Here is a 23,551-nt window from a genome sequence, read left to right as displayed (position 1 = left end):
TCACCATGTGAGTGCTAGGAATCGAACCTGGGTCCTCTGCAAGAGCAGCCAGTGCTCTTAACCACTGAGCCATCTCTCCAGTCCCCCACTCTTTTTTTTTTTTTCGGTCTTTGAGACAGGGTCTCCCTGTGGCCCCAGCTGGCCTGGAACTCACAGAGATCCGCCTGCTTCTGCTTCCCCTTCTGCTTTTTGAGATTGAGTTTCATGTCACCCAGGCTTGGCCTCAAACTCACTCTGTAGCTGAGGATGACCTTGAACTTATTTTTCTTGCTTCTGTCTCTTGAGTGCTGGGATTACAGACATACCCAGCTTCCAAAAAGCTTTTATAATAATATATTAGAGGCCCATGAATATGGAAAGAGCATTGAAATTAAGATTTGTATTATCAATTAATGCAAGTCATTGAAGTCTCTATTGCTATAGAGAAGTTTTAACACCTGTTCTAGTAAAACTGGGTTGCCCTAAGGATAATAGAATATATCAGTGAAAGCCCTTTCTCACTATTAACATTTCACACATTCCACTCTATATTAGAGTTCTATTGGAAAGTATACAGTCTCTTTATACCAGATTAAAATATTTTAGTGGGAGCAAGAATTGGAATCTCTGTATCTTTCCACAGTGCCAGTATAAGCAGGTGCTGGGTAAGTGTCGGCTATATTAAACTGAATTGCTCCCTGGAGGTGTCTTCTAACGCTAAGTTCTCTAACTCTCCATCTCTTTGCACAAGGAAGCAATTGCTCCCACAGTCCCCACTGCTGTTGCAAGCTTTCTGACACAATGTAGCACTCTGGCATGCCCTTCTCCGCTCCCCCTGGCCCTACTGTCACAAGCCCTGATGTCACTGAGCTGGCAGTGAGCCTGGCCTCTGCTATCCCACAGACTGCTCCTACCTTGGCCAGGAGGCCTTGGCGATGAGTCTTGCAGAGATGATGATGGAAGGCTAGCTCCAGGTTGTATTGTAACTGTTCCACTTTCCTTTTCTCTTGGAGCCCAGGTCGATCTGAAGGAAGAGATGCAATCAGAGTGAAAACAGAAACAAAGTGGATATTCATGTCCAGCAAAACTGTGTCATGTATCTGTTTGGACACATGTGTTAGGGAGACCTTCTCAGCTGAGTGTGTGTTGGATAAGAGCAAGTTGTGGGGCCTTGGGCCTGTCTAGCTGTCTACATGGGAAACTAGGGAGCTATGAATGGGATAGGAATCTCCTAACTCCAGGCTACTTTATCCCTGGTAAGCTTGCTTGTCTTTTATGTAGCTCTTTCAGTGTTAGGCACTAGATTTCTGCCATGTGGGGCGGGGTGGTCTGTGGCTCTCTTCGGCTTCCAAACTACCTTTTGCCCTGCTTCCCTAAAATACCCAGAAGTCATCTTTAAAGTTTTTGCTTCTAGATCGAGGGATGTATTTGGTAGAGTTGGAAGACTGGTACTTTTTTGATCAGTGAACTCAGAGCAGCCAGACCCACTTCCACAGGTCTTCTAGATATTTAGTGTTCAACTGGCCCAGCCCAACTGCTCCAGTCCAGTGAAGTGGCTACGCAGAGCCCCGCTATTGCAGGCATTCTGTCTCAAAATGAGCTCACAAGTTGTTATCCTCAATCTTGGTGGCTCAATCTGGAGGTAGCTGTTAAAATTTTGGATGCGGCCCAGATCAATTACATCAGAATCTGGAAGCAAGATCTAGGCTCTCAATCAGGTTTTAAAGCTCCCCATGGGATTCCAATATGTGCTGCAAAGGAGTCATTGCTACACACCAATCAGTAGACTGACGTCTGCCAGGAAAATGGCTCACTTCCTCCCAACCTCACTTCTTCCCACCTCTATGACCCCACCTTATGCTGTTCTTGTCCTGTTCTAAGGTTCCTCTGAATCTTTAAGTGCATTTTATTTTACAGTAATCTTGGGCAGAGTTCATTTGCTATTTCAGTCTCTCAGATTGAGCCACATCTGACAGCTTAGGTTCAGATAGCTGCTGTGTCCTAGCCACCAGGATGCCCTCTCCCCACGCCCAGATACACTTACTGGCATTGATGAGAACCAGGGCTGTGTAGAGGGCAATCTCATCCTCAGAAAAACGCAAGGCACTGAGGAAGTGGGAGAAGTCGAAGATGGAGCTAATGAGCTCACTGCAGCCTGACAGAATGGAGATGGGAATGAACAGGAGAATGAGGCCATGGTCCCCCTGACCCTGCCCTTCGGGTGTTTAGAGCAGAAGAGACCATCAGCCCCACGCAGAGGGTACCCTGGGCCACGAAACTTTGGATGAGGTTGCCATGAGAATCTTTTCATTCTCTCCTGCCCCTCACCCAAGGCTCGGAACAGCTCCACACCACCATATTTGCCTTCAAAAAAGACTGTGTGGTTGTCAGCGTTGTAGGCTCGGCACATCCTAACCAGTACGACCTCCATTGCTCCTGAAGAAGGATAAGAAAAGATGGGTGGGCAGTGTCAATCAAAGTCAGGAATCAGACTCCTTCAGTGTCCTGGTGTCTTTAGGTCACTTCCCTCCACTTGGCTCTGGCTCAGTCCCCCAGGCTCACTCTGCTGCCACCCTAGCCCATGGTCTCCCTGGATCCCCAGGCCTGCACACCCATCCCTGGGTACCTGCTTTCAGTAGTATGATCTGGTCATTCTGGCAGAGCTCCATAAAGCCTGAGATCCGCTTGGCAAACTCCACTACGTACTGAATGGCCTCTGTAAGGCGGTGGGCACAGCGCTCCCACATCTCCCACATTGACTGCAGGGACAGAGGGGAGGCCCTATGATCCTCCCAAGTCCATGTACCCCATAAACTGCAGGGAGTTGGTTCTAAAGCCCCACATTTTCTTTTTTCTCCTTTTCTTCTCTCTCTCTCTCTCTCTCTCTCTCTCTGGTCTTTTTGAGGCAGGGTCACCTTGTAGCCCCAGTTGGCCTGGCATTCATTATGTAGAGTAGGCTGGGCTTGATCTCTCAGAGATCCACCTGCCTCTGCCTCCCAAGTGCTGGGACTAAAGGCGTGCGCCACCATGCTTGGTTAAAGCCCCATATTTTCAACCCTCAAGTCTGTTCTTACCACAAATGTACTCAGGGTCAATTCTCCCTCACTGATACCCACCAGCTCAGTATAAGGGAAATGAAGGGATATGTAAGGAAGAGAATTGCTTCCTAACTCCAAGCTTCCTTCTCACTGGGTCGTTTATGTAGCCCATCAATGCCAGGTACAAGGATTCTGCTATAGGGGAGAAAAGGTTGGAAGAGAGCTCTCCTGACTCCTACTGGGTGGCTCCAGACAGGTGGTGTGAGCTCCCTGAAACACTGTGATAGTTGCTGTAGAGAAATAGAAGTCGTACAAGATACAGTTCTATCTCCAAACAATTTACATCTTGTCGAAGTCAAAAGTCATTGCTGTTCTCCCTCCCCCAAGGACTTGTCCAAGGTCTTAATAACCTAGAGAAACAAATAATGAAGTGCTGACTGATTTTAGAGCAGCTAGTACTGTCAGAGTATGACAGAAGAGAGAACATAAATTTTGGAGCTCATAGACCTGAACTTGACTTTGACTTTGTAGTCCTGAGCAAGTCTGCCCAGATGTAAATGTTGCTCTCAGAGGCTGGTTGTTGGAAGGATTGAGGATAATCTCACAGGCATGTCCAACTTTTTAACATTGTGCCACCACAATGTCATCTACAAAGTTCATGCTCAAGAACAGTGCAACTGAGTTAAAAGAAAAAGATCAAATCTCATGTTTTAAGTAAGTATAATTTCACAGTCCTCATTCATAGTTATCTAGCTATCCTTGGCTGCATGCAGCCCAAGACTGCAGGGTAGATACAGTTCATCAAAGCATTTGGTACAATGCTTGGCAGAGAAAGGGTGTTTAGTACAAGGTCCTCAGATTCTGCTTAGTGTCAGTTACTGGTGGAGGAAGACAGGCAATGTGCTAAGGTCTGGGTGGTAAAGGAGGCAGGTTGATAGCTGTGTAAAAAAATTTTTTTTTGGTCTTTTTGAGATAAGATTTCCATGTAGCCCCAAGTGGCCAGGAACTCACTATGTGGCCTTGAAGTCACAGAGATCCGCCTGCCTCTGCCTCCTGAGTGCTGGGATTAAAGGAGTGTACCACCACACCTGGCTGCTGGGTAAAATTTTAATAAGCAGGAGCTAAGGAAAAGCTCTTACCCATGTGCTAGTGTGTAGACAGACATATACCTATATTTAAAAGTGGGATACACACCTATTGTGTAGCCCATGTCTGTGATACCCTGTCTCCCTCCTATCTGTGTAAGTAGCCATCTTACTGGACTCTCTCAGTGGTGGGGTGTGATGCCCTCCATTCCCCCACCACTCCTGTCCTCACCTTCCTCTGGTAGCTGGTCACCTCCTCCCTGGAGAAGAGGTTGGTGCGCTGCCGTAGCAGGTCCTCCAGCCGCAGCTGGCATGTCTCTCTGTAGGACTTGCAGACGTTCTGTACCAGGTGCTCTGGGGCCAGAGGAGGAAGGCACAGCTTGATTTCAGCCATCTCCTACCCTGACCCTTGTAAAGAGGCTTTCTGCCTAGTCTATCCTGTTCCACTTCCTCCCTTGGCTCCTTATCTAGGACCCCTCAGCTCCTTTGGGCTCATGTTTGGTTGACGGGGTGCTGGTGGAAGCTCTTCCCTCATTTCCACCACCCCCTCGACCTCCCCAGCTGCTCACCTATTTCTGTCAGAGAGGCATATGGTGTCTCTGGGGTGCTGCAGAAACTGGGGCTACAGTGACTGTCTGGACCTTGTCCCGGTTCCTCAAGCTCAGGGTGCATGGATCCCTCAAAATGAAGTCCACATCTTCCAGAAGTAAGCTGGCTGCCCATGCTATAGATGCTGTCTCTACCCTCAGCTTTGCCTCGCTCAGGGCTGTACTCGAGGTGGCAGGACGCCCTGTTGACTTCTGTTTTAGCCAAGTTGTTAGAATAGAGTGGCCCAGAGCCTGAGGCTCTCAGGAGGCCAGGGGGACAGGCAGACGCCTCGGGCAGGTCAGGTGAGGCACCCAGTGGTAGCTGCCCATCTGGGAGCCCCAAGGTGTAGGTGAGTGTATCTGCTCCGTGGCCTCCTGCTGGGGGCGTCTTGGCCACTTGCTCCTGTTGCTGCTGCTGCTGCTGCTGCTGCAGTTGTTTCTGCACTTCTGCATGCAGGCTATCCCTCTGCTTCTTGGACATTCGGCCAAACTTGACAGCTGAAGAAGGTTCAAGAATCAGGAGACAGGAGAACATGGTTCGGGGCAGGGTCAACAGATACATGGATCTGACCCCAAGCCCAGCTTCTCCAGCTTAATCTAAAAATTTTCCTTTTGGGAGTTCAGCTCCAGACTCTTCCCTCACCTTGCTCTGTTCCCTTTAGGATGTGTCCCATCTGTGTTTCCATCTCCTGAGCAAGATCTTTTCAATTCTAAACTAGCTTCAAATAGTGGCAGAACTCAAGCAATGAGTCTGGGCTGGGAACCCTGGTCTCCTGAGATTGGGGTTGGGGTAGGGGTGGAATAGGGGGCCTCAGGCTGTATTGGGGTCAGCTTGCCTGTCTGGGAGGGCTGGAGGAAGAGGAGGGCTGAGAACACAGGTCTCCCTGTGGTCAGGCCTGCAGGCTCCCTGGTGACCTAGATACTCACCACAGCCCAACCCAGGCTCCGTGGCTTGCTTCTGAACATCCTCTTCTGCTCTCTTTCCTGCCTTTTTGCCCCCCCCCCAGGTGTGGGGGCACAGCCCCTCGCCCCGCCTGCCCCTTTGCACCCCTGCATGTTTCCTTTCGCTTTGTTATTTTGAGCACTGAAAAGTGCTGACAGGCTCCTTCTGGCTCCTCCTCGCCTCATGCCCCCCACCCCACCCTGCCTGGGCTCCTTCTGTGGTGAGGATGGTGGATAAGACCTTAGGAACACTGTTCTCTATCCCCCACCTTCTGGGTCATTCTCAGGTCAGCTCTGATCCTGTTCCTAGGCACAGGAACAAGATGGTGGCTTAGTGGTACAGGGAGCCTAGAATGGTACAGGGAGTTAGGGAGGGAGATGGAGCTAAAGTAGGGTGACAGGGCAGGAGGGAACAACATGGAAACTGGATGGTATCAGGGGAGAGCAGTATGAAGACAATTCATCAGAGGAAGAAGAAACAAGAGGGCTGGGATGCTGGGAAAGATTTGCCTAAAGGAGGGACTCTGAAGAGCCCTGAGAAAACTTCCACAAAGAAGAGACAGAAGACTGTGGGGAGGAATCCTGTCTGGCACAGCAGGCTAGGCTGCCTCTGGACACCACAGGGCCCCCCAGTGGGCTGATCACTCATCCTCACCGTCTCGGGACATGCCCAGAGCCAGGCACTTCTGCAAGCGGCAGTGCTGGCATCGGTTCCGACTGGTGCGGTCGATGGGACAGTTCTGCTGACGGGTGCAGGAGTAGGCCACATTACACTGTTGGCTCCGTCGGAAAAAGCCCTGAGGAAGGCAGGAGAAGGCGAGACTGTCTCGCCTGCGAAGGCCCAGCTTCGTGTGGTCCTGAGGACCTCCAGCCCACATACACTGTCCTCAGGACTTTCCCACCTTCATTCAGTCTTCTCACCTCCACTGTACAATTGTGATTGACCCTGTGGTCACTTTCTCAGAGCAAGACCAGGTCCTCCTCCTCTTCCTTTGCTCAGGGCCCTCAGGAGACCACAGAGCCCTGTCCTCTGCTTCGAAATGACCGACCCAGTATAGGTATGCATACGATGGCTACAACTCACCTTGCACCCCTCACAGGTGATAACACCGTAGTGGATCCCAGACGATTTATCCCCACAGATTTTGCAAGGGATCACTTCAATTTGTGCTGGAAGAGAGAAAGAGAAGCTGGTTAGCCCAGGAGCCTTTTCTGACTTCTACTAGGATGAACCTGGGCTGCAGACACAGGTGCCTGGTGCTTCCCTGACTTCTCCCGCCAGTTCCACCAAGCTGTTTCCCTCTTGCAAATAAAGGGGGAAGTGATAAACTCTCCTCAGCAAAGGCTCAGAAGAGGCTGTGTTTTGTTTCACAAAGCAGCTGGGAGTTGTATTGTCTTTACAGAGGCAGAAAGCAGCTGCAGAGAGGCCACCTGCTCAGTCCTTCACGTTGAGCATCTCCAGTTGCTCCTCTCTTACATAAGGCCACAGGAGTCCTTACTGCTTCATAACACCTGCTTCCCGCCCAAGGAACTTCCTTTGTGCCGCCTTCCACCTACTGAAGCTTGGCTCCTGTGGACAGAATGTGGGCAATGGCAGGAAGATGGGGTACATCAGGCAGGAGGCAACTAGGGGCTAGGCAGAGACCATCATTCTTAGAAGATAGTGAAGGCTTGGGTGGAGTTTCAGAGACAGAACTGGGGAGAACCCATGGAGTAGGATGCAGAGTGGCTAGGAAGAAGTGGAGACGGTGCCCAGGAGAATGAGGCTCAGCATCTCAGCTCTGCCCAAGAGGCCAGGGAGAGAACCAAAGGCTTCCTAAGCCCTTGGCCGCAGAACTGACATAAGGTATCTCTGTGTATCAGTGTGTAAGAGAATGTACAGGGACATCTGTGTCCGTCTGTGGGCACAGATCATGACTGTTGAAACTGGCTGAGATTAAAGACCACCTCATTCACCTGCTCACTTGACAGATGAAGAACTAGGTCCGATAAGGAAAGGTGGTTTGCCCAGCCTCACATAGTTAGTTTGCTTGAAAGCCGGGTCTACATTTCCATACCCCTCAACTGTCCATTATGCTGTTGTATACAGGGCTTCTTGGCATGTTTGAAGGCTGTGTGTGTGTGTGTGTGTGTGTGTGTGTGTGTGTGTGTACATGAAAGCTATATGTGGCTTGTAAATCTACTAGTACCAGCATATACATTTGTGGGTTAGTGCTTGCTCACTGGTCGGTCACCAGGACCCAGATTATCACTCCTACTGAATTCATTGTGAGCCGTGTGTGATCACCTTCCGCTGTGGCCTCTGCTGGGTTCCAGGTTTGTTTCCTCTATTCCATCTTGTCCCTGTCAATGCCCACAGCCTCCTGCAGAGTTTCAAGGACAGCAAGAGGCCTTCTTCTAGCCCTTCCTTAAAAGGCATCTAGTGGGGCTAGGGCATAGTTCTGTGGTAGAGCACTTGCCTACATGCATGAAACCTTAAAGTCCATCTCTAGTACTGGGGGAGAAAAAGAGGCAGATGGGTGAAGTTTGGGCTCCCGGCTGCTCCAGTATTTCCAGCAGCACTTCTAAGGACCCATGGGTCTCTTTTCGCCACCACCTCTGGTTTCACCACCACCTTTGGTCTTACTGGCTGCTCTCTGAGTGGAGAGGCTGGGGGTGGAGCAGGCCAGAAAAATGGTTGCGAACAAAAGCCCTTTCTTATCTGTGATACATCTCCCATCTAGGGACAGAGTAAGTGCCTCATGGAGCCTCACTTCCAGCCCTCGGCCTGGTCCCTGGTCACATGTGGGGTCTGCTAGCCCGGTGTGGAAGCACATGCCTGTAATCCAGGCACTTGAGAGGTGGTGGCAGAGGATCAAGGGTTCTAAATCATTCTTGGCTACATAGTGAGTTCAAGGCCAACCTGGGCTCTATCAGACCTGTCAAAAAACCAAACTAGGAGATAGAGAGATGGCTCAGCAGTTAGGAGCACTGGCTGCTCTTGCAGAGGACATGGATTTGATTCCCAGTATCCATATGGTGGCTAACATGGGAGTTATGTCCATAACTCCAGTTCCAGGGGATCCGATGCCCTCTTCTGACCTATGAGATCATTGTGTGACATGGGTGCACCTAACTACAAGCAGGCAATATACTCATACACATAAAGTAAAAATAATATTAAAAAAACCAAACTAGACCAAACCAAAACACATATGAACCTGCTGATGTGGAGAGGGAGACCATGGTTTGTCTGACACTCCCCAAAATATTTCCATCACCCTTAAACCATATCTTCTCTGAGTCAGATTACATGGCTGTCTCCTCAAGGGGACCGAACATAGGTGTCTGAAATCCTTCCATTAGTTCTTCGTCCCACCCCCAGCCATGCTTGCTACCTGACAACTGCATAGTAAGCTGTGGCTTCCCCAGGACCAGATGGCAAGTGAGCTTTTCAGATTCTTTCCTGTAAGTTACAAGCAGGTTTCAATGCTTGGAGAGGAAGAGAGAACAAGAGGGGACCTGGGTGCCTGGAAGAGGGGTGGAAAGTGTGGGGGCACTTGCACTTCCAGTCACTGACGTTCTCTCTCAGCCTCAGTTCCCCTGGCAGTGAATGAGGGTAAAAGCAACATGGCCTGTCCACGGGTGACTTAGGTCATGCGGTGTGGTTAAATGACACTGTGTAGGGGCAGAATGCCACAAAGGCCAGTTACTGCTGATCCAGGTGAAGCAAATCCATGGGCAGGGCAGGCTGGCAGAAGTACTTGGCCCCACAGTTTCTGCTCTTGCTGTGGTATCTCTCTCTCTTCAGTGGCCCTAAGACCAGAGAGTGGGGGAAACCAACGTGGGTCACCCAGAAAAGTAAGTGGGAGGGAGATTAGGCCAAGCCACAGTGGGAACTCAGGCTCCGGCCCAGCAGTCAACCACAGGCCTCCCTGCCTCTTCCCTTCTCCAAGGGCCACATCCGTGTGCGTGTGTACACTGACCACATAGGTGACCCCACACATATCTCCCTGCCCCATACTTGACCCACTGTTGGTCCTAGTCCTAGGTATCTTATCACAGTGTCACCAAGACCCTGCCTTTCTCATAAGGAGATGTGGCCAGCCAAGGACTGGGGGACTTGGGCAATGCTGGAGCCCTGGACCCACTAGCCGAGTCGTTAGCCGAGCCCCTTCTCCATCTTCCCAAACTCTAGTCCAAGGAGACTGAAGACAGATACACAGAATCAAAGATCTGGATGTCAGATTCTAGCCAATTTGAGTTAGGGAGGCTAAGAAACTCAGGACTGGGAGAAAACAGTCACAGCAATGGAGAGGAGGCAGAAATATAGGGAAACCCCTACTTGTTCCCTGACCCTAAGCCCAACCCTCAGCATGATCAGGCTTCTTACCCTCTCCTCTTTCCTTCCTTTGCAACCCTGTACCTTAACTCTCTTCAATGCCACCCACCTTAAACATGAAAGAGAAAGTACCAGTTTGCTTCTCTCTCTCTCTCTCTCTCTCTCTCTCTCTCTCTCTCTCTCTCTCTCTCTCTGTAAAACCTGAGGAAGAGAAGAGGTTACAGAAGGGAAGGGAGACTGGTAGGGGGCCGGTGAGAAGAGCTGAGAAACACCTTTGAAAACAAACCTTCGAGACCTACACCATGAGCCAGTCCCTGAAGAGCAGACGGTGGGAACCCAGCTTGGGGAGGGGGAGCTGAGTAATCACAGGATTACTCAAACTGTTGCCTGGGAGCCTGGTCTGCCAGGAACTTACCATCTCAGGGCCCAACAGTGCCAGGAACTGGAGCCAACCAAAGGTCAGGAGCCTCTAGGCCAGCCCCTGCCCCTGGCTCCCATGCCAACTGAACCCTGCTTACCCGCTTTCTTAGGAGTTTGGTCTTACTGGCTGCTCTCTCATTGTACCTCTCTCCCAAGCCTTATTAAAAAGAAAACCCTGGGGCTGGAGAGATGGCTCAGTGGTTAAGATCACTGACTGCTCTTGCAGAGGACCCAGGTTCGGTTCCCAGCACCCACATGGAGGCTATGAACCGTCCTTAACTCCAGTTCCAGGGGAATCCGAAGCCCTCTTCTGACCTCCGCAGCATTGCACAACATGGGCACACTCACATACATGCAGACAATACACTCATACACATAAAAAAAAAAAAGAAAACCCTCAAGCTGGGTGGTATCAATACTCAAGAAAGCTTGGGGCAGAGTCCGGCATGGCGGCACACACTTCTGATCCCAGCTCTTTGGACGCAGAGGCAGGCAGATATTTGTGGGACTGAAGCCAGCCTGGTCTACATAGTGAGTTCTAGGCCATCTGGGGCTATATGAAGACCCTGTTTCAAAATGACAATGTTCAAAGAACCCTCCAATTCCGCACTCACAAAAGGAAAAACGCCCAGGTGCAGTGTTAGCTCCTTACATCATCTTGTGATGATTCTAGCCTTCTGCATCTCCCACAAGAGTACCCGGGGCCAGGAATGTAGCTCAGTAGTGGAAGGCTAGCACAAGGTTCAAAGTTCCATGCCCAGCACCACAAAACTAAACCAAACCAAACCAAACCAAACCAAACCAAACCAAACCAAACCAATACAGATCTTTCTTCAGGCAACCCAAGGTAGGGCTGTATTTTAATGATCTCCAGGATGGTGCCTTCAGACTATACTCTTGTTTTGAGACAAGGTTTTACTATGTAGCCCTGGTTAGCCTGGAACTCTCTATGTAGACCAAGCTCACCTTGAACTCACAGAGATCTGACTGCCTCTACTGGAATTAAAGTGCCTAGCTCAGACTATACTTTGAATAGCAAGACTTTAGTCTCTCTGATAATTTTTGAGCCAGGCTCACTCCTTCTACAACCTAGCTCACCAAGTTGATTCCTGCATCTTTGCTACTATGCACTGTGAAAAACATTCTGATGCAGTCCTAGAAAGCAAATGACCTTCTTTTGGATTGCTTCAGTGGTGGAAGCTTCCCCAGGGAGCATTCAGAGCCTCCTATGAGGAGAAATACGGTAGAGGCAAGCCACCTCTGTCTCCTACCTCCTCTAATCTCACCCTGCTCACAGCTGCGAGATTCATTGATAGTGCTTTTTGACTATATCCAGAGCCCCTGTCCAGGTGCCTAGCCACAGAAAGGAAGTGGTAGGAACAGAGAAGGGGCTGCAACCCAGGGGGATCTCACTCCTCAGGCCCAGAACCACCCCAGTCACAGGGAAGGAATGGTTCAGACAGAGGTACCCTGAGGTGCTTGCCTCTCTCTCCATACTCCCCAATAAGTAAAGAGGAATAATAATGGCAGGCAGGCATAAACACTGCCTGCATTCTTACTCTATGCTAGACTCTGCATAGTGCGCATGTGCCTGTGTGCATGTGTGTGTGTGTGTGTGGTTGAGGACAGAACCCATGGTCTCATGCATGCAAGGAAAACACTTAAACAATTGATCTATTTTTCCTAGCCTCAGGTTTTTTATCAAAATATTTTATCACATTTATTTATTTATTTATTGTGTGTGTGTGTGTGCCTGTGCACATGTGTGTGCACTTGCCACAATGCTCATGTGGAGGTCAGAGGACAACTCGCTGGTTCTCTCTTTCTACCATTTGGGGACTGGGAATTGAACTCAGGTCATTATACTTGGCAGCAAGTGCCTTTACTAAGCTATCTCATTGGCCTTAAAAAAAATTTTTTTTTAGATTATTTCATCTGTATGAGTGTTGGCCTGCATATATGTGCACCATGAGGCTAGAAGAGGGCGTCAGATCTCCTTGGAACTGCAGTTAAAGATGGTTGTGAGCTTCCATGTGGGTGCTGGGAACCGAACCTGAGTCCTCTGCGAGAGCAGCTAGTGTTCTTAATTGCACAGCCATCTCTCCATCCCTCCTCCTTATTTTTGAGACAGGATTTATGTACTCATTATGCGCTCAAGTTGATCTGGTATTCAAGAGCCTCCTGATTCAGCCTCCTGATTGCTGGGATTACAGATATACACCACCATGACCAGCTTTCTTTAAAAAATTACTTATGGATTAATATAGTACATGTAGGCATGTTGCACACGTGGTTGCATGTGCCACAGCTTGCATGTGAAGGTCAGAGGACAACTTTGTGGAGTCCGTTCTGTCCTACCACCTTTATGTGTGTCCCAAAAATTAAACTCAAGTCACCGGGACACTTTTACCTATTGAACCATCCTGTTATTCCCCGACCCAGTCTTCTATTTTTTAAAAAAAAAATTTATTTTTATGTGTATGAGCGCTATGCCTGCATGTAGGTAACTACACTCACGTCGTGCAATGCCCGAGGGGGACAGAAGAGGCTGTAGGAGCCCCTGGGACTGGAGTTACGGTCAGTTGTTAGCTGCCATGTGGGTGCTAGGATTCAAACCCGTGTCTTCTGCAAGAACAGTGTTCTTAACCACTGAGCCATCTCTCCAGCCCCCTCTCTCTATTTTTAATAACAACAATTAGAATGTGCTACTAACAGTGTCCCATTTTACAGATGAGAAAACTAAGGCCCAGACAGTGACTAGACAGAGTCTACACAACCAGAAAAAGGTAGACCAGGATTTTACACCCAGACCTTGGGAACCCTGGAGCCAGTGTCCTTGATCATTAAGCTGTGTGTTCCCTTGGAGGATGAGATGCCTAAGCACAACACAGAGTGGAATGGGACCAGGCCATTGGCTGCAGGAGGACAAGTGTGTAGTGAGGGTGATGGGCTAGGTGAGGAATTCAAATAGGAAACCCACAGAACTAAAAAGCCAGGACTCATGCCTAATACAAAGATCCAGAGAGACTTCCTCTGGCCTAGCTTTCCTCTGTGGTCCCAGCTGGCTCCTGCACTTTTCATCCATTTCTCTACAGCCCAATAGCAGTCAGCTTGTGCATCCCAAAAGTTCCTGACTCAGCTCCCTTGGAAGACCACATAGCTCCTTTAGGATGTGGACTGGGTTTCTTACTCCATGGTAGGTCTTTGCAGAAATGAATGAAAAGCTTGATGAACGGATGAGAAAGAGGAATGCATCTCTTAGCTTAGGCCCCTTCCTTCTCCACTAAGACCACAGTTCCCGCCAGGGCTCCGCTGTGCACCACAACCTGCCGCCAGCCTCCCTCCTTTCTCAGCTCTCGGTTCCTCCAGCTTCTGCAATGCTGGAAACCAAGGCGGTGGGAGCCACCACAGGGAGAGGAGAGGGGCCAGGAGCAGCTGTTCTAGCTGGTGGGCACTCCCCTAGCCCAGGCAGGTGGTCTCTACAGCCCCCTCTGAAGCTTTTTCTGCTGACGTACCTGATCCTATAACTGAAAAACTACTGATGCTAAAATTCAGGTGGGCGAGGGAGAGACGGGTTTTAGACAGGTTTTAAAAAGCCATGAAAGCCAGCCAGCCACCCGAAACCCCCTCGTGCTGCCCCCGCCACCCCCACAGTCTGGGACAGGAGAAAGGAGGGGAAATAGAAGAACCCAGAGAAAACAACCAGTGGATGGGGGAGGGGATGAATCACCAGGAGGAAGCTCTGAGGAGTGGGAGCCCGAGTCACGCTTAGAGCCTCCACTGCGTCCAGAGCCACGGCTCTTCCTTTGGACATCTCTGCTACCTCTGAGAAGCCAACGGATCCAGAAAGATACTGGCTATGGCCCTGAGGTCTTGTCTTGTTCCTGTCTTGCTCCCAAAATAGACATTTCCATCCTTTTTGAGCCTTGGAGCCTCAGGGAAGGGGTGGTGGTGTAGCAGCAGGGGGAGGAGCACTCATGGGGACAGGAGACCCCAGACTGTCTTCCTTAGAGAGCACATAGCCAGGGGAAAGTCCCTGCCCCTATTGGTCTGAGTCAGCGGCAACAGAGGCAGGGGAGGAGAGACTGAGCCCCCAGTAGGGACAGCAGTACAGTGCACATAGTTTCACTGCGATGGGACAGGTTGAGGGTCTCCACATTCCAGCACCTTAGCCTAGGAAGGTGGGATTTCTGAAAGGAAAGGAAAAGAGAAAAATGCACACCATTTATAAAGTTCCCAGACAGACTAGGGGTGATGCTACACTCCTATAATCCCAGCACTTGGGAGACAGAGGTAGGAGGGTCAGAAGTTCAAGGTCATCCACTGCTGTATAGTTCAAGGCCAGCTGAGCTATGTGAGATTTTGTCTAAAAACCAAAAACAAAACAAAACACCAAATAGGACTGGCGAGATGGCTCAGTGGGAAAAGTCTCAGTTAGGAAAGCCTGACAACATGAGTTTGAACAACAAAGCCAATCAAGGAGAGTCTCCCAGTTCTAAGAGCCCAGGGACCTATGGGAGAAGGAATCAACTCCCAGAAGTTGTCCTCTGACCTCCACAAGTTCTACAGCATCAGTGTCGGTGCAACACCCCCCCCCATCTGTCTCATATTTTCTCTGTCTCTCTCATACACACTCTCCCCCTTTGTCTCTGTCTCATTCTCTCTCCATCTCTCAATCTCTCTCTCTCTTTAACACATACACATACACACACACAGGAACACAAACAATAAATAAAAGCTTAAAAATACAACCAAATTCCAGATGGCCCTCAGCGTTGTGGTATGTGATGCCTTGGGAACTTGGAGTTCTTTCGGGCCCATTGCTCTGGACTTAAGAAAAGGGACAGACATATGACCTCACACTCATCAACCTCCCACCTCCTCATCCAGGCCCAACACCAAGGGCCTTAATGCCTATTGGTCCCACACTGGCCAGCCCTGAACAGTGAGATGGCTGGGCCACTCGTGCTTGGCTGGTAGGCAGCAGTTCTGTTGGGCTATGAGGAGACAGCCTCCATTGCCTATCATCTGCCTTTGCCACCTCTCCTGTGCCTTGTGATCTGCATCCTGGTGGTTTCTGGGCTTCTCATGCCACAGTTTTGGTCTCCTGGTATTTCCCCATCTGAACATCACCCTCTCCTGTGTTTCATAAACCTGCCCTTCGAATTCATTACTTACTTCCTGCTCTTTCTGCTCCTTGTTTATCTCGCCTTCGTCTTTGGGTGTATTATGGTCCTAAGCCCTGTCCTGACTCTCCGAAGCTTGTGGTGACTAATACTCTACAGGGTCAGAAAACTTGGGGCATAAGATACCCAGAAATGTCTCCATGAGGAAGACCACTGACACGGACACCAGACTGGATGACTTGTGTGGAGCTGGTGTGTTTCGGTGCATGTGTAGATATAATGTAGGGCTGCCCAAAGTGTCTCCCTCAAGCACTGCTGGGGACTCCTGCTTCTGCATGGGCATGAAACACACGGATACATGGCATCCTAGGGCTGACTGCTGATTTGGGGGCCATTTCTGGGAAGTCCAGTTTACCAGCCTTTGCTGCCAATGGGGAAAAGCAAGAAAGGAAAGTTTGGCTCCTACTTGTATTGCTGGAAGCCTTTGGCCCTTCTCCTGGCTCCTCCTGTCCTACTGGAGCTCCTATACCTGCACTGTAGTCCTGTTCCAGAAAGTGGCATTCTTGCCTTGGCCTGTCTTCCTTCTACACTCTGCCTTTGGGGGTTCCTGTCTCAAGGACCAAGGTTCCCTCCTTGTCTTAGGCTTTTAGAATTGGGAAATGTCCCTTGCTCGGCTTTGTTGTTAAGTCAATCTACTTGTTTTGCAGTTGGAGATCAGAGCCTAATGGCTTGCCCAAGTAAGCTGGCACCAGAACCCACTCATTATACTTTCAGTCCATGGGTCTTTCCAGGACCCAATATGGCCTCCCTTCTGTGGCTTGTGGGAAGACCCTAGGCTGAAGCTGGGGCTGCCTCAGGCCTCAGGCCACAGGCCTCAGGTACATAGGCTTCCCTTTTCCTCCTTCACCCTGAGCTCTGAGAGGGACTCTGGCTTCCCCTATATGAGTATAGAGGTTCATCTGATTTGCCCACCTTGCTCAGCTGGAAGACACAGGGACCCTAGACATCTGCCCAGCAGCTGTTGGCTCATGGTTCTAAACAGGAAAGGGAGTGAGCCTGAAGGCTTTCTGCTCTTATCTCCACAGGCCTTGGATGGGCAACTGCACATAGAGACACACACAAATGTGTCCGTACATATACACACACAAGCACATACACACTCAGAGCACTCCTTGTCTGGATTGTACTTAGCCCTCATGTCTCTGGGAAGATCAGAGAATATACAGGTTCTGAGGCCTAGATGTTGGGTTCTGACCCCATTGCCTGCTGACCTCTGTTTACTCTGACTGTTCTGCTTCAAGGTGCCTCAGCTCTTGTGGTTGGAGGCACGAAAGGAAACACTTCTCTAGGAACTGGGAGAAAACGCTGATGGCCTTGCTGGCCTTCCTTGAGCTCTTGGGTGATGCACTCTCCTTCAGGTCTTGGTCTCTTTTTATAAACCAAGGAGCTGGACTTTTAGACACTCTGTTTTCCCAGAACTCATGCCAAGAACTCAACAATTCTTTTACCACTGCTGCCTTAAGGAAGCTGCCTGGGGATTTACTCCCCTGCATCTCCACCCATCTCCCAGCAGATCTTGACTTGGGCTGGGACACACCCTGCCAGGGAGGAGCCCTCCACCCTGTTCACACTGTTCCCAAGACACTCCTAACCAATGGCCTAGGAATCATGACAGGACCCAGGCTTCCCCATGCTCAGGTGCCCCATTCACTTACTTCTCATGACTGAGCCTAGACTTGGTGGCCTTGGTTCCCTGTCTTCTTCAGCAGGGTGGCCTAGGACAGGGCACAGCTGGCAGCGTAGGTGGGGGTGAAGCCTTCTTAGCGGTGCCTCAGCCCGCAGCTCTGCACCCAGCTCTCCCCTGATGCTTCTGGGCAGGGTGGGGGGGTTAAGCTCTGCACCACACAGGTGGCCAAGTAACAGCCCCCCAGCTCCCAGGAGTGCCGTGGGTAGAATGACAGGCGCCCCACGTGGCCAATCTGGGCCTGGTAGGGTGTGAGGGGCGGGGCAGCCAATCACAGGGGGCGTTGGAAAATTCCAAAACCACAGGCCCACAGGCAACAGCCACACAGTCAGAGCTGTTTCCACACGCCAGGGCAGTTCTAGCTGGGGAGCCGAACGGAGCTCATGGGCAGAGGCCAGGCTCCTACTCCCATCTCCGGAGAACCCCAAGCGAGGCCATCCTTGCCAGGTGACACCAGGGGTAGGGATGTCCCAGAGGTAAGTCACAGGATGTCTGCCTGGGGTGGAGGCATGTACCACTGTGAACCTGTGGACTGTCAATAGTCATCCATACTGGGTGTGGTGCACCCTGGAGTTGCTGACCCCCCACCACACCCACGCTCCTCCTGCAGATATGATGCGTACCCTGGGCTGGGGAAACTTGAAAATGACAGTGGCAGTCAGGCAGATCTGCAGGATGGGTTAGTCCATCAGAAAGTCCTTCAGGGACAAAACTGCCAGACTGGAACCCAGACAGTGACCACCAGCATCTTCATCCTTAGAATCCTACCAGCAGTGCCTACTAAGTGCTGGAAATGATTCGGTTTTATGTGGATTATATAATCTTCACAAAATACTTTATGAGATAGCAACCATTATCCCCATTTCAAGGATAAACTTCTCTGGGTGAGACCCAGAGAAGTTAAGTAACCTGTTGAGATCATACAGCTAGTGAATGGTAGAGTGAAGATGTAAGCCTAGACAGAGTGGCCCCAGATCCATTTGAGGGACAGAGGGTTTCCCTGGTCCAAGTCTGCTTTTGAGGGCATCTCAAACTAGGCAGTCTCCTGGCATTCGAGATTCTCTGTAGATTTCATTGGTCTGAGGGTTCTTACTGATGGGTTCCTTCAGCTTCCAAACTGCTCTGTGGAGTACCTCTGCCTTGGGAGTTCTCTACAGGCCCTTTAGTTTTCAGCACATCCCCTGCCCCCGATTTCCCCTGGGTTTCTCCTCTTGGACCCTCTTCTTGAGGTTTTTATCACTTGACCTAGAGTGGGGTGGAGGGTGGGTCTTGATACCTGGGCCAACCTCCTGGGAGGTCTTCCATCTTGCTGGAACCCTCACAGCCCCTTAGTCAGTGAGAGCCTCTCTCTGCTGACACAGGAACTGGGCAGTGGGTTGGGAAGGGTGGCCACCCTGGATCCTCACTAAGGCGGGCACTCGTGGTGAGAGCTAAAGGGCAGGAGGCAGGTTGGACAGAGGTTTGTGTGTAAAGGATTAATGTAGGGATGGGGTTTGGCGTCTCCCAGTTCCCACTGCTCCAAAAGCTCCCCACCTCAAGTGTGGTCCCTGACCCTCCCCCAGCTTGCCTGCATCACTCATCACTCTGACCCGCTTTTCTCCAAGGGCCCTGATCAGCATTTCCGTGGGGCCCTGTGGCTAGCGGCATATGAAGCTCAGGAGGATTGTGCTGAGCCAAGCAGTGCCCCCCTCCACCCCCAGGAGGATGGAGCATCCTAGCCATCCATCCCTCAGCACTGAGTACCATCTTCGGGGTGGGGGCTGGAGGGAATGCTGGAATAGGGAGGCTGCACATGGCTTTGCAGTAGGAGGAACTGGTGGACAATCAAGGGATATGTCATGGAGGAATGGAAATGGCATCTTCTACCCCCACAGGATCCTCATCAGTTCAATGACCCATGTTTGTGGAAGTCTTTTCCAGAGTGCCCTCAGGTTGTTGAGGGAATACATGGTCCACTGGGCAGCACTGAGGTAGAGTGCATGCCCTTTTTGGGGAAGTAGCCTCCTTCTGGAACTATGGGAGAAGACTGATGTGCCGAGAGGTCCCCAGAGAAGATGCTAACTTTCTTGCATCTTCTGGGAAGTCCTTCCTAAGCTCTAGCTTCTTTCTAATGCACCGGAGTCTCAGTCTTTCAGGATCCCAGGATCCAGTGTCCCTGTCTATTCTTTCCTATAGAGACCAGGCTTTTCTGCTCTGTAGTTATGCATAGCCTGGCTTCAGGCTTGCTCACACCTCAGGATGTGTTAACCACAGAGAACACCAAACCTGGCTCTGCTGCCACAAAGCCTGGGGCATGCTCCCAGACCTCCTATTGTGGCTGCTGAGTTCTGAGGCCACCCTCACCTCCCACCTCCTCCCTCCCTTGTCCCTGCAGTCTTCCTTCCCTCCTGTGCCTCTGTCCAGCATGCTTGCCTGCCCACCTCTCTTCACAGTTCCCCTTTTCTTTCCTCTGCTTGTTATTTGACACCCTTCACACTTCTTCCTTGCTGTCCTGGCCTGTGGGTTCTTCACCTGTCTTTTCCTCTGGGTGCTTCTGTGTCTTCAAGCTCTTGCCCCTTTGGTCCCCTCCTGTCTTGGCCTGTCCAGCCCCAGACCCTTTTTTTACCTAAGCCTCCCAAACTGAACTGTCTCTCCGCCCCTACTCACAGGTGTGGGTCTTCTTTGCAGTCAGCAGCTCTGCAAAGAGAAGAGAAGGCATCAGCCAACAGCCTAAGACTTGGAGGTGGACTACAGACTTCCCCAGTTACCCACCCCATTCCCTCCTAGCACAGGCTGGTCTCTGAGGAGAAGCTGGGCCCCTGGATAGCACCTTCGTTTCTGTCCTTCAGCTGCTGGCCCTATTCCAGGTCCCAACAGTGCTCAGCTTCTCTCTGCCTCCAGGACTTCCCCATGCCTCTCTGCTTCCCTCCCACAGTTCTTAATCCAGCTAGGTCTCAGATGTCTCCCTCTGAGCAGCTGCCTGTGCCTCCCTGGCCCCGGTTTATTTCACTCAGCACCTTGTGTTGAGTTTCCTGGCACTTGCCATAACACCTGTCATAAGTGTGCCATAGTCCCTGCTAGATTATAAACCTTCTGACTGGTGGAGTTTCTGTCTTGTTCACCTTGCTGTTCTGGAAGTATCCAGAACCCTCTAGTATCTGGTACATTCCAGGCACACAATAAACATTCTGCACCCAGAGTTAAATGCCCATGGGAATGCAGTCTTTTGGTTGCTTATCTGTGCTGGAAAGGTTACAGAGGTTGTGGAGCTGGGAGCAGATGGGGAGGGTAGTGGAGAAGGAGGGAAGAGCTGTAGATGCTCCACTGCAGGCTTCACTGGCCTACCTGCAGACCTGCAGAGGGAAGGGCCCCTTAGGAGCTTCTGTTGAGACAAGAGCCTTAGCTACTACAAGGTTATGGGGCTGTTCATTCATATAGTCATACTTGGGAAACACCTAGCGAGGAAACCCCTGGTAAAAGATGCTTTTCCCCTAGACCTCCAACCATTCCTACATCCACATAGTGCCTAGAGCCAGTCTTTTGTCCCAGGAAGCTCCAGTAGCCCTGCCTGTAACATCCTTACCCTTTGACTCATTTCTCTTACTTTTTGTCTTCTGCTGTTCAAGACTGACACGCATACCCTGTCCCTTTGACACTGGCCCTCTGCCAGGAGATGCATCCCACAGCCAGGCCATCTACATTGGGTTACTGTGGGGGCCAGTGGCTCCCTGGGGTGGGGGAGGAGAAGGTCTTCTCAGAGAGGGCGAGGTTCCACCTGGTCACACCCACTCCCTGTGGATCCTGTCTGGCCCTACTCAGCTTCCTCCCTGACGTGGCACCCCTGTCCTGCCTCCAGCTTTGTACTTCAGAGCACTCTTGGGTGGGGGCACTCCCACCACTGGTCCCAGGGAGTGCTTCCTCTGGGTGGCCCTGGAACTTGGCAGCGCTGGCACTCACTGTCCCAGGTGTTTCCAGATGACAAGCATGTGTGAGGGTGTCCTGCTGTGAAGGGCTCCCACTGTAGTCCATTGGTGGAGCCCTTTCAGTGCTCAGCCAGGTGCCCCATACTGCAGAGATACAAACCCAGGCCCGGACCGTGCAAACGAGGGGCGGCTGGGCCGGAGCAGCTGGCAGGGGGCAGTTGCTGCCCCCCGTAGTGGTAGACAGGTTTCTCTACAGTGAAGGCGAAGGTGAAGGTGAAGGAGGGAGCCATCCTGGCAGGGAGGGGCCTGCTCACATCTGAGAAGCCAGCCCCATTCCCGCCCATCTCTTGATCTTGCTTCTCTGAGCCTGCTCTTTCCTGCCCCTTCTCCAACCTGTCTTTTCCTTCCCTTTCTTTCCCATTTCTCCCCCTTTCCTTTGTTTCCTCAACCCCTCTTCCTCTTTCTTCTTTGGCTTTCATGAAGACTTGTCTCACCTGCCTGCTCTCCTCAGCCAGTCTGTCTGTCGTCTGTGTTCACCTCTCTCCCCTGCGTCACTTCTTGCCTAGTCTCTTCCCATCCCTCCCCTCCTCTGAGCCTTCTGGCAGTCCCACCTGCTTGAAGGACTGTGGGGCCTCTTACCCCGAGATGTTCGGTGGTGTCTCTGTGGGGCCCTGTCCATGGGGTAGCTTTCTTGGTGCTGTCCTTGCTGCCCTGGCTGCCCAGGAGGGCAGGGAGCAGGGCCTAGGGGAGGGAGGAGGGAAGAGGGAGGGAGCACCTGGCCCGCCAGCAGGCAGGGGAAAGGAGTGGCTGGCAGAGTGTCCTGGCACCAGGAGGGGACCAGGAGGAGATCAGTGGACCAGTGTCTGGAGTCTTGAGGAAAAACAGGTAAAAGGGAACCAGCATTTATTGATCACCTACTGCATGCTAGGCCCTTTGCAGGCCCTGTAGGTAAATTTGGGTTGTTTTTTGTAAACCCTCATGATACCCACTACAGAGAAACAAGATAATTCATAATCACGAGTCCAGTGATGCTGAGAGATATAAAAGGCTTCCACAAGGGCAGCTGGTGATTGAGCTGAGATTTGAACCCAGGTCTTCGTAACTTCAGAATCCTTTTTTCGCTGGACTAGGACAGGTGACAGCCAAACAAGATAGGGAGGGGAGGAACAGTGAGAGAAAAGACAGAATGCTGGGGGACTCTGATTCTCCAACATGGGGTCAAATGTAGCCCAGTGTATCTTGGTTTCCTGGAGCATGCTGCCTGCTTTGCTCTGTTCAGCCTGGTGCTGCCCTGGGATTCCCTGACTTTTTTGTACTTCAGATGCTCCTGGTGTGTGTGTGCACTGTGTGGAGGAGGTGGAGCAAGGAAGACCAGAGGAGAGGGGAAGACAGAGGAGGGGAGAGCAGAGGAGAGGAACTGCACTGCACTGCACTGACTAGTTGGGTGGGAGCCCCCAGACCAAGCCTGCTCACAGGGAGGCCTGCACTGGTGTCTGAGGAGGGCCAAGGGCCAAGGCTTCAGTGGATCTTGCATGCCACAGTTCTGCACAGCCTAGATCCAGAGTTTGATTAGCTGGGCCTGGCTTGCCTGTTTACCGAACAGGCAGCTGGCCAGGGGCCAGGCTGCAGAGTTCCCAGCCCCTCCTCCTCCTCTCTCCAGCTGGTAAACAGCAGAGCAGGAGCCAGCCACGCCAGGGCCTCGTGACTCCTGATTCACCCACTCCCTCCACCTGGTGCACGTGGCACCTGGCGTGGAGAGGATAGGCAGCTGTTCCTTCCCAGCTCTCCATCCTCCACTCTAGCCCCTCTCTGGAGCTTCACACTCTGCCACCATCAGCACCTCTGTCCCTAGGGAGCTCCCACAGTCTCCCAAGCACTGCAACCCTAGAGACAGAGGTTCGAAGAGAAGGACTTTCCCACTCCTAGGATGACTGACAAGGGCTTGGGGAGTAGGAGGAACTTTTGAGGGCCACTGAGGCTCAGATTATTCCCATGTCTTTTTTTTGTGTGTGTGTGTGTGTGTGTGTGTGTGATACGTTCGTGTATGTGTACATATATGTGGATGTGTGTCCACGTGTGAGTGTGCATGCCTGTGGAGGCCAGAGGTTGTCACTTGGAATTTTCCTCAGTTACTCTCTACCTTACTTTTTGAGACAGGGTCTGCACTGGCTGATCAGAAAGCTGGGACCGCAGGTGCCTGCCATTGTGCCCCAGTTTTATGATGCGGGTTCTGGGGGATGAACTCAGGTCCTCATGCTCTTGTGGCAGGCACTTTCCTAAGCCATCTCCCAGGCCCTCCATGTCCTTGTGGTAAACATGGACCCATGTGCACTTCTCTGCTTAGAGCATGAGTTTTGGAGTCTGGGGAGCTTTGCAGTTAAGAGGCAAAGTTCTGGTTGTAGCATCC

The 23,551-nt window shown here is 51.3% G+C and overlaps 1 protein-coding gene across 5 annotated transcripts in view; it reads right to left on the bottom strand.

Moving 5' to 3' along the window:
• Window positions 1-21,878, bottom strand: part of Rorc (RAR related orphan receptor C) — a 27,659-nt gene extending 5,781 nt beyond the window's left edge. Inside the window, exons 1-10 of one of the 5 annotated variants that reach the window (XM_008828194.3) lie at window positions 21,784-21,878; window positions 19,889-19,918; window positions 6,716-6,801; window positions 6,287-6,428; window positions 4,672-5,187; window positions 4,335-4,456; window positions 2,606-2,738; window positions 2,308-2,415; window positions 2,024-2,134; window positions 894-1,003 (exon numbers count right to left, since the gene is read on the bottom strand). In XM_008828194.3, coding sequence (XP_008826416.1) covers window positions 894-1,003; window positions 2,024-2,134; window positions 2,308-2,415; window positions 2,606-2,738; window positions 4,335-4,456; window positions 4,672-5,187; window positions 6,287-6,428; window positions 6,716-6,801; window positions 19,889-19,918; window positions 21,784-21,823 — 1,398 coding nt within the window. In that variant the 5' untranslated portion in view covers window positions 21,824-21,878. Of the gene's footprint in view, window positions 1-893; window positions 1,004-2,023; window positions 2,135-2,307; window positions 2,416-2,605; window positions 2,739-4,334; window positions 4,457-4,671; window positions 5,188-6,286; window positions 6,429-6,715; window positions 6,802-17,213; window positions 17,398-18,518; window positions 18,673-19,888; window positions 19,919-21,638; window positions 21,718-21,783 lie in introns of those variants that run through there. The other 4 variants (XM_029561160.1, XM_008828195.3, XM_029561162.1 and 1 more) reach the window with 4 other exon arrangements.
• Between the last annotated feature and the right edge of the window lie 1,673 nt (window positions 21,879-23,551).

The sequence above is a fragment of the Nannospalax galili genome, unplaced genomic scaffold, assembly GCF_000622305.1.
Source record: "Nannospalax galili isolate Female #2095 unplaced genomic scaffold, S.galili_v1.0 scaffold752, whole genome shotgun sequence".
NCBI lineage: Eukaryota > Metazoa > Chordata > Mammalia > Rodentia > Spalacidae > Nannospalax > Nannospalax galili.
The sequence above is the reverse complement of the archived record's forward strand: the minus strand, read 5'-3'. Positions and strand labels throughout refer to the sequence as shown.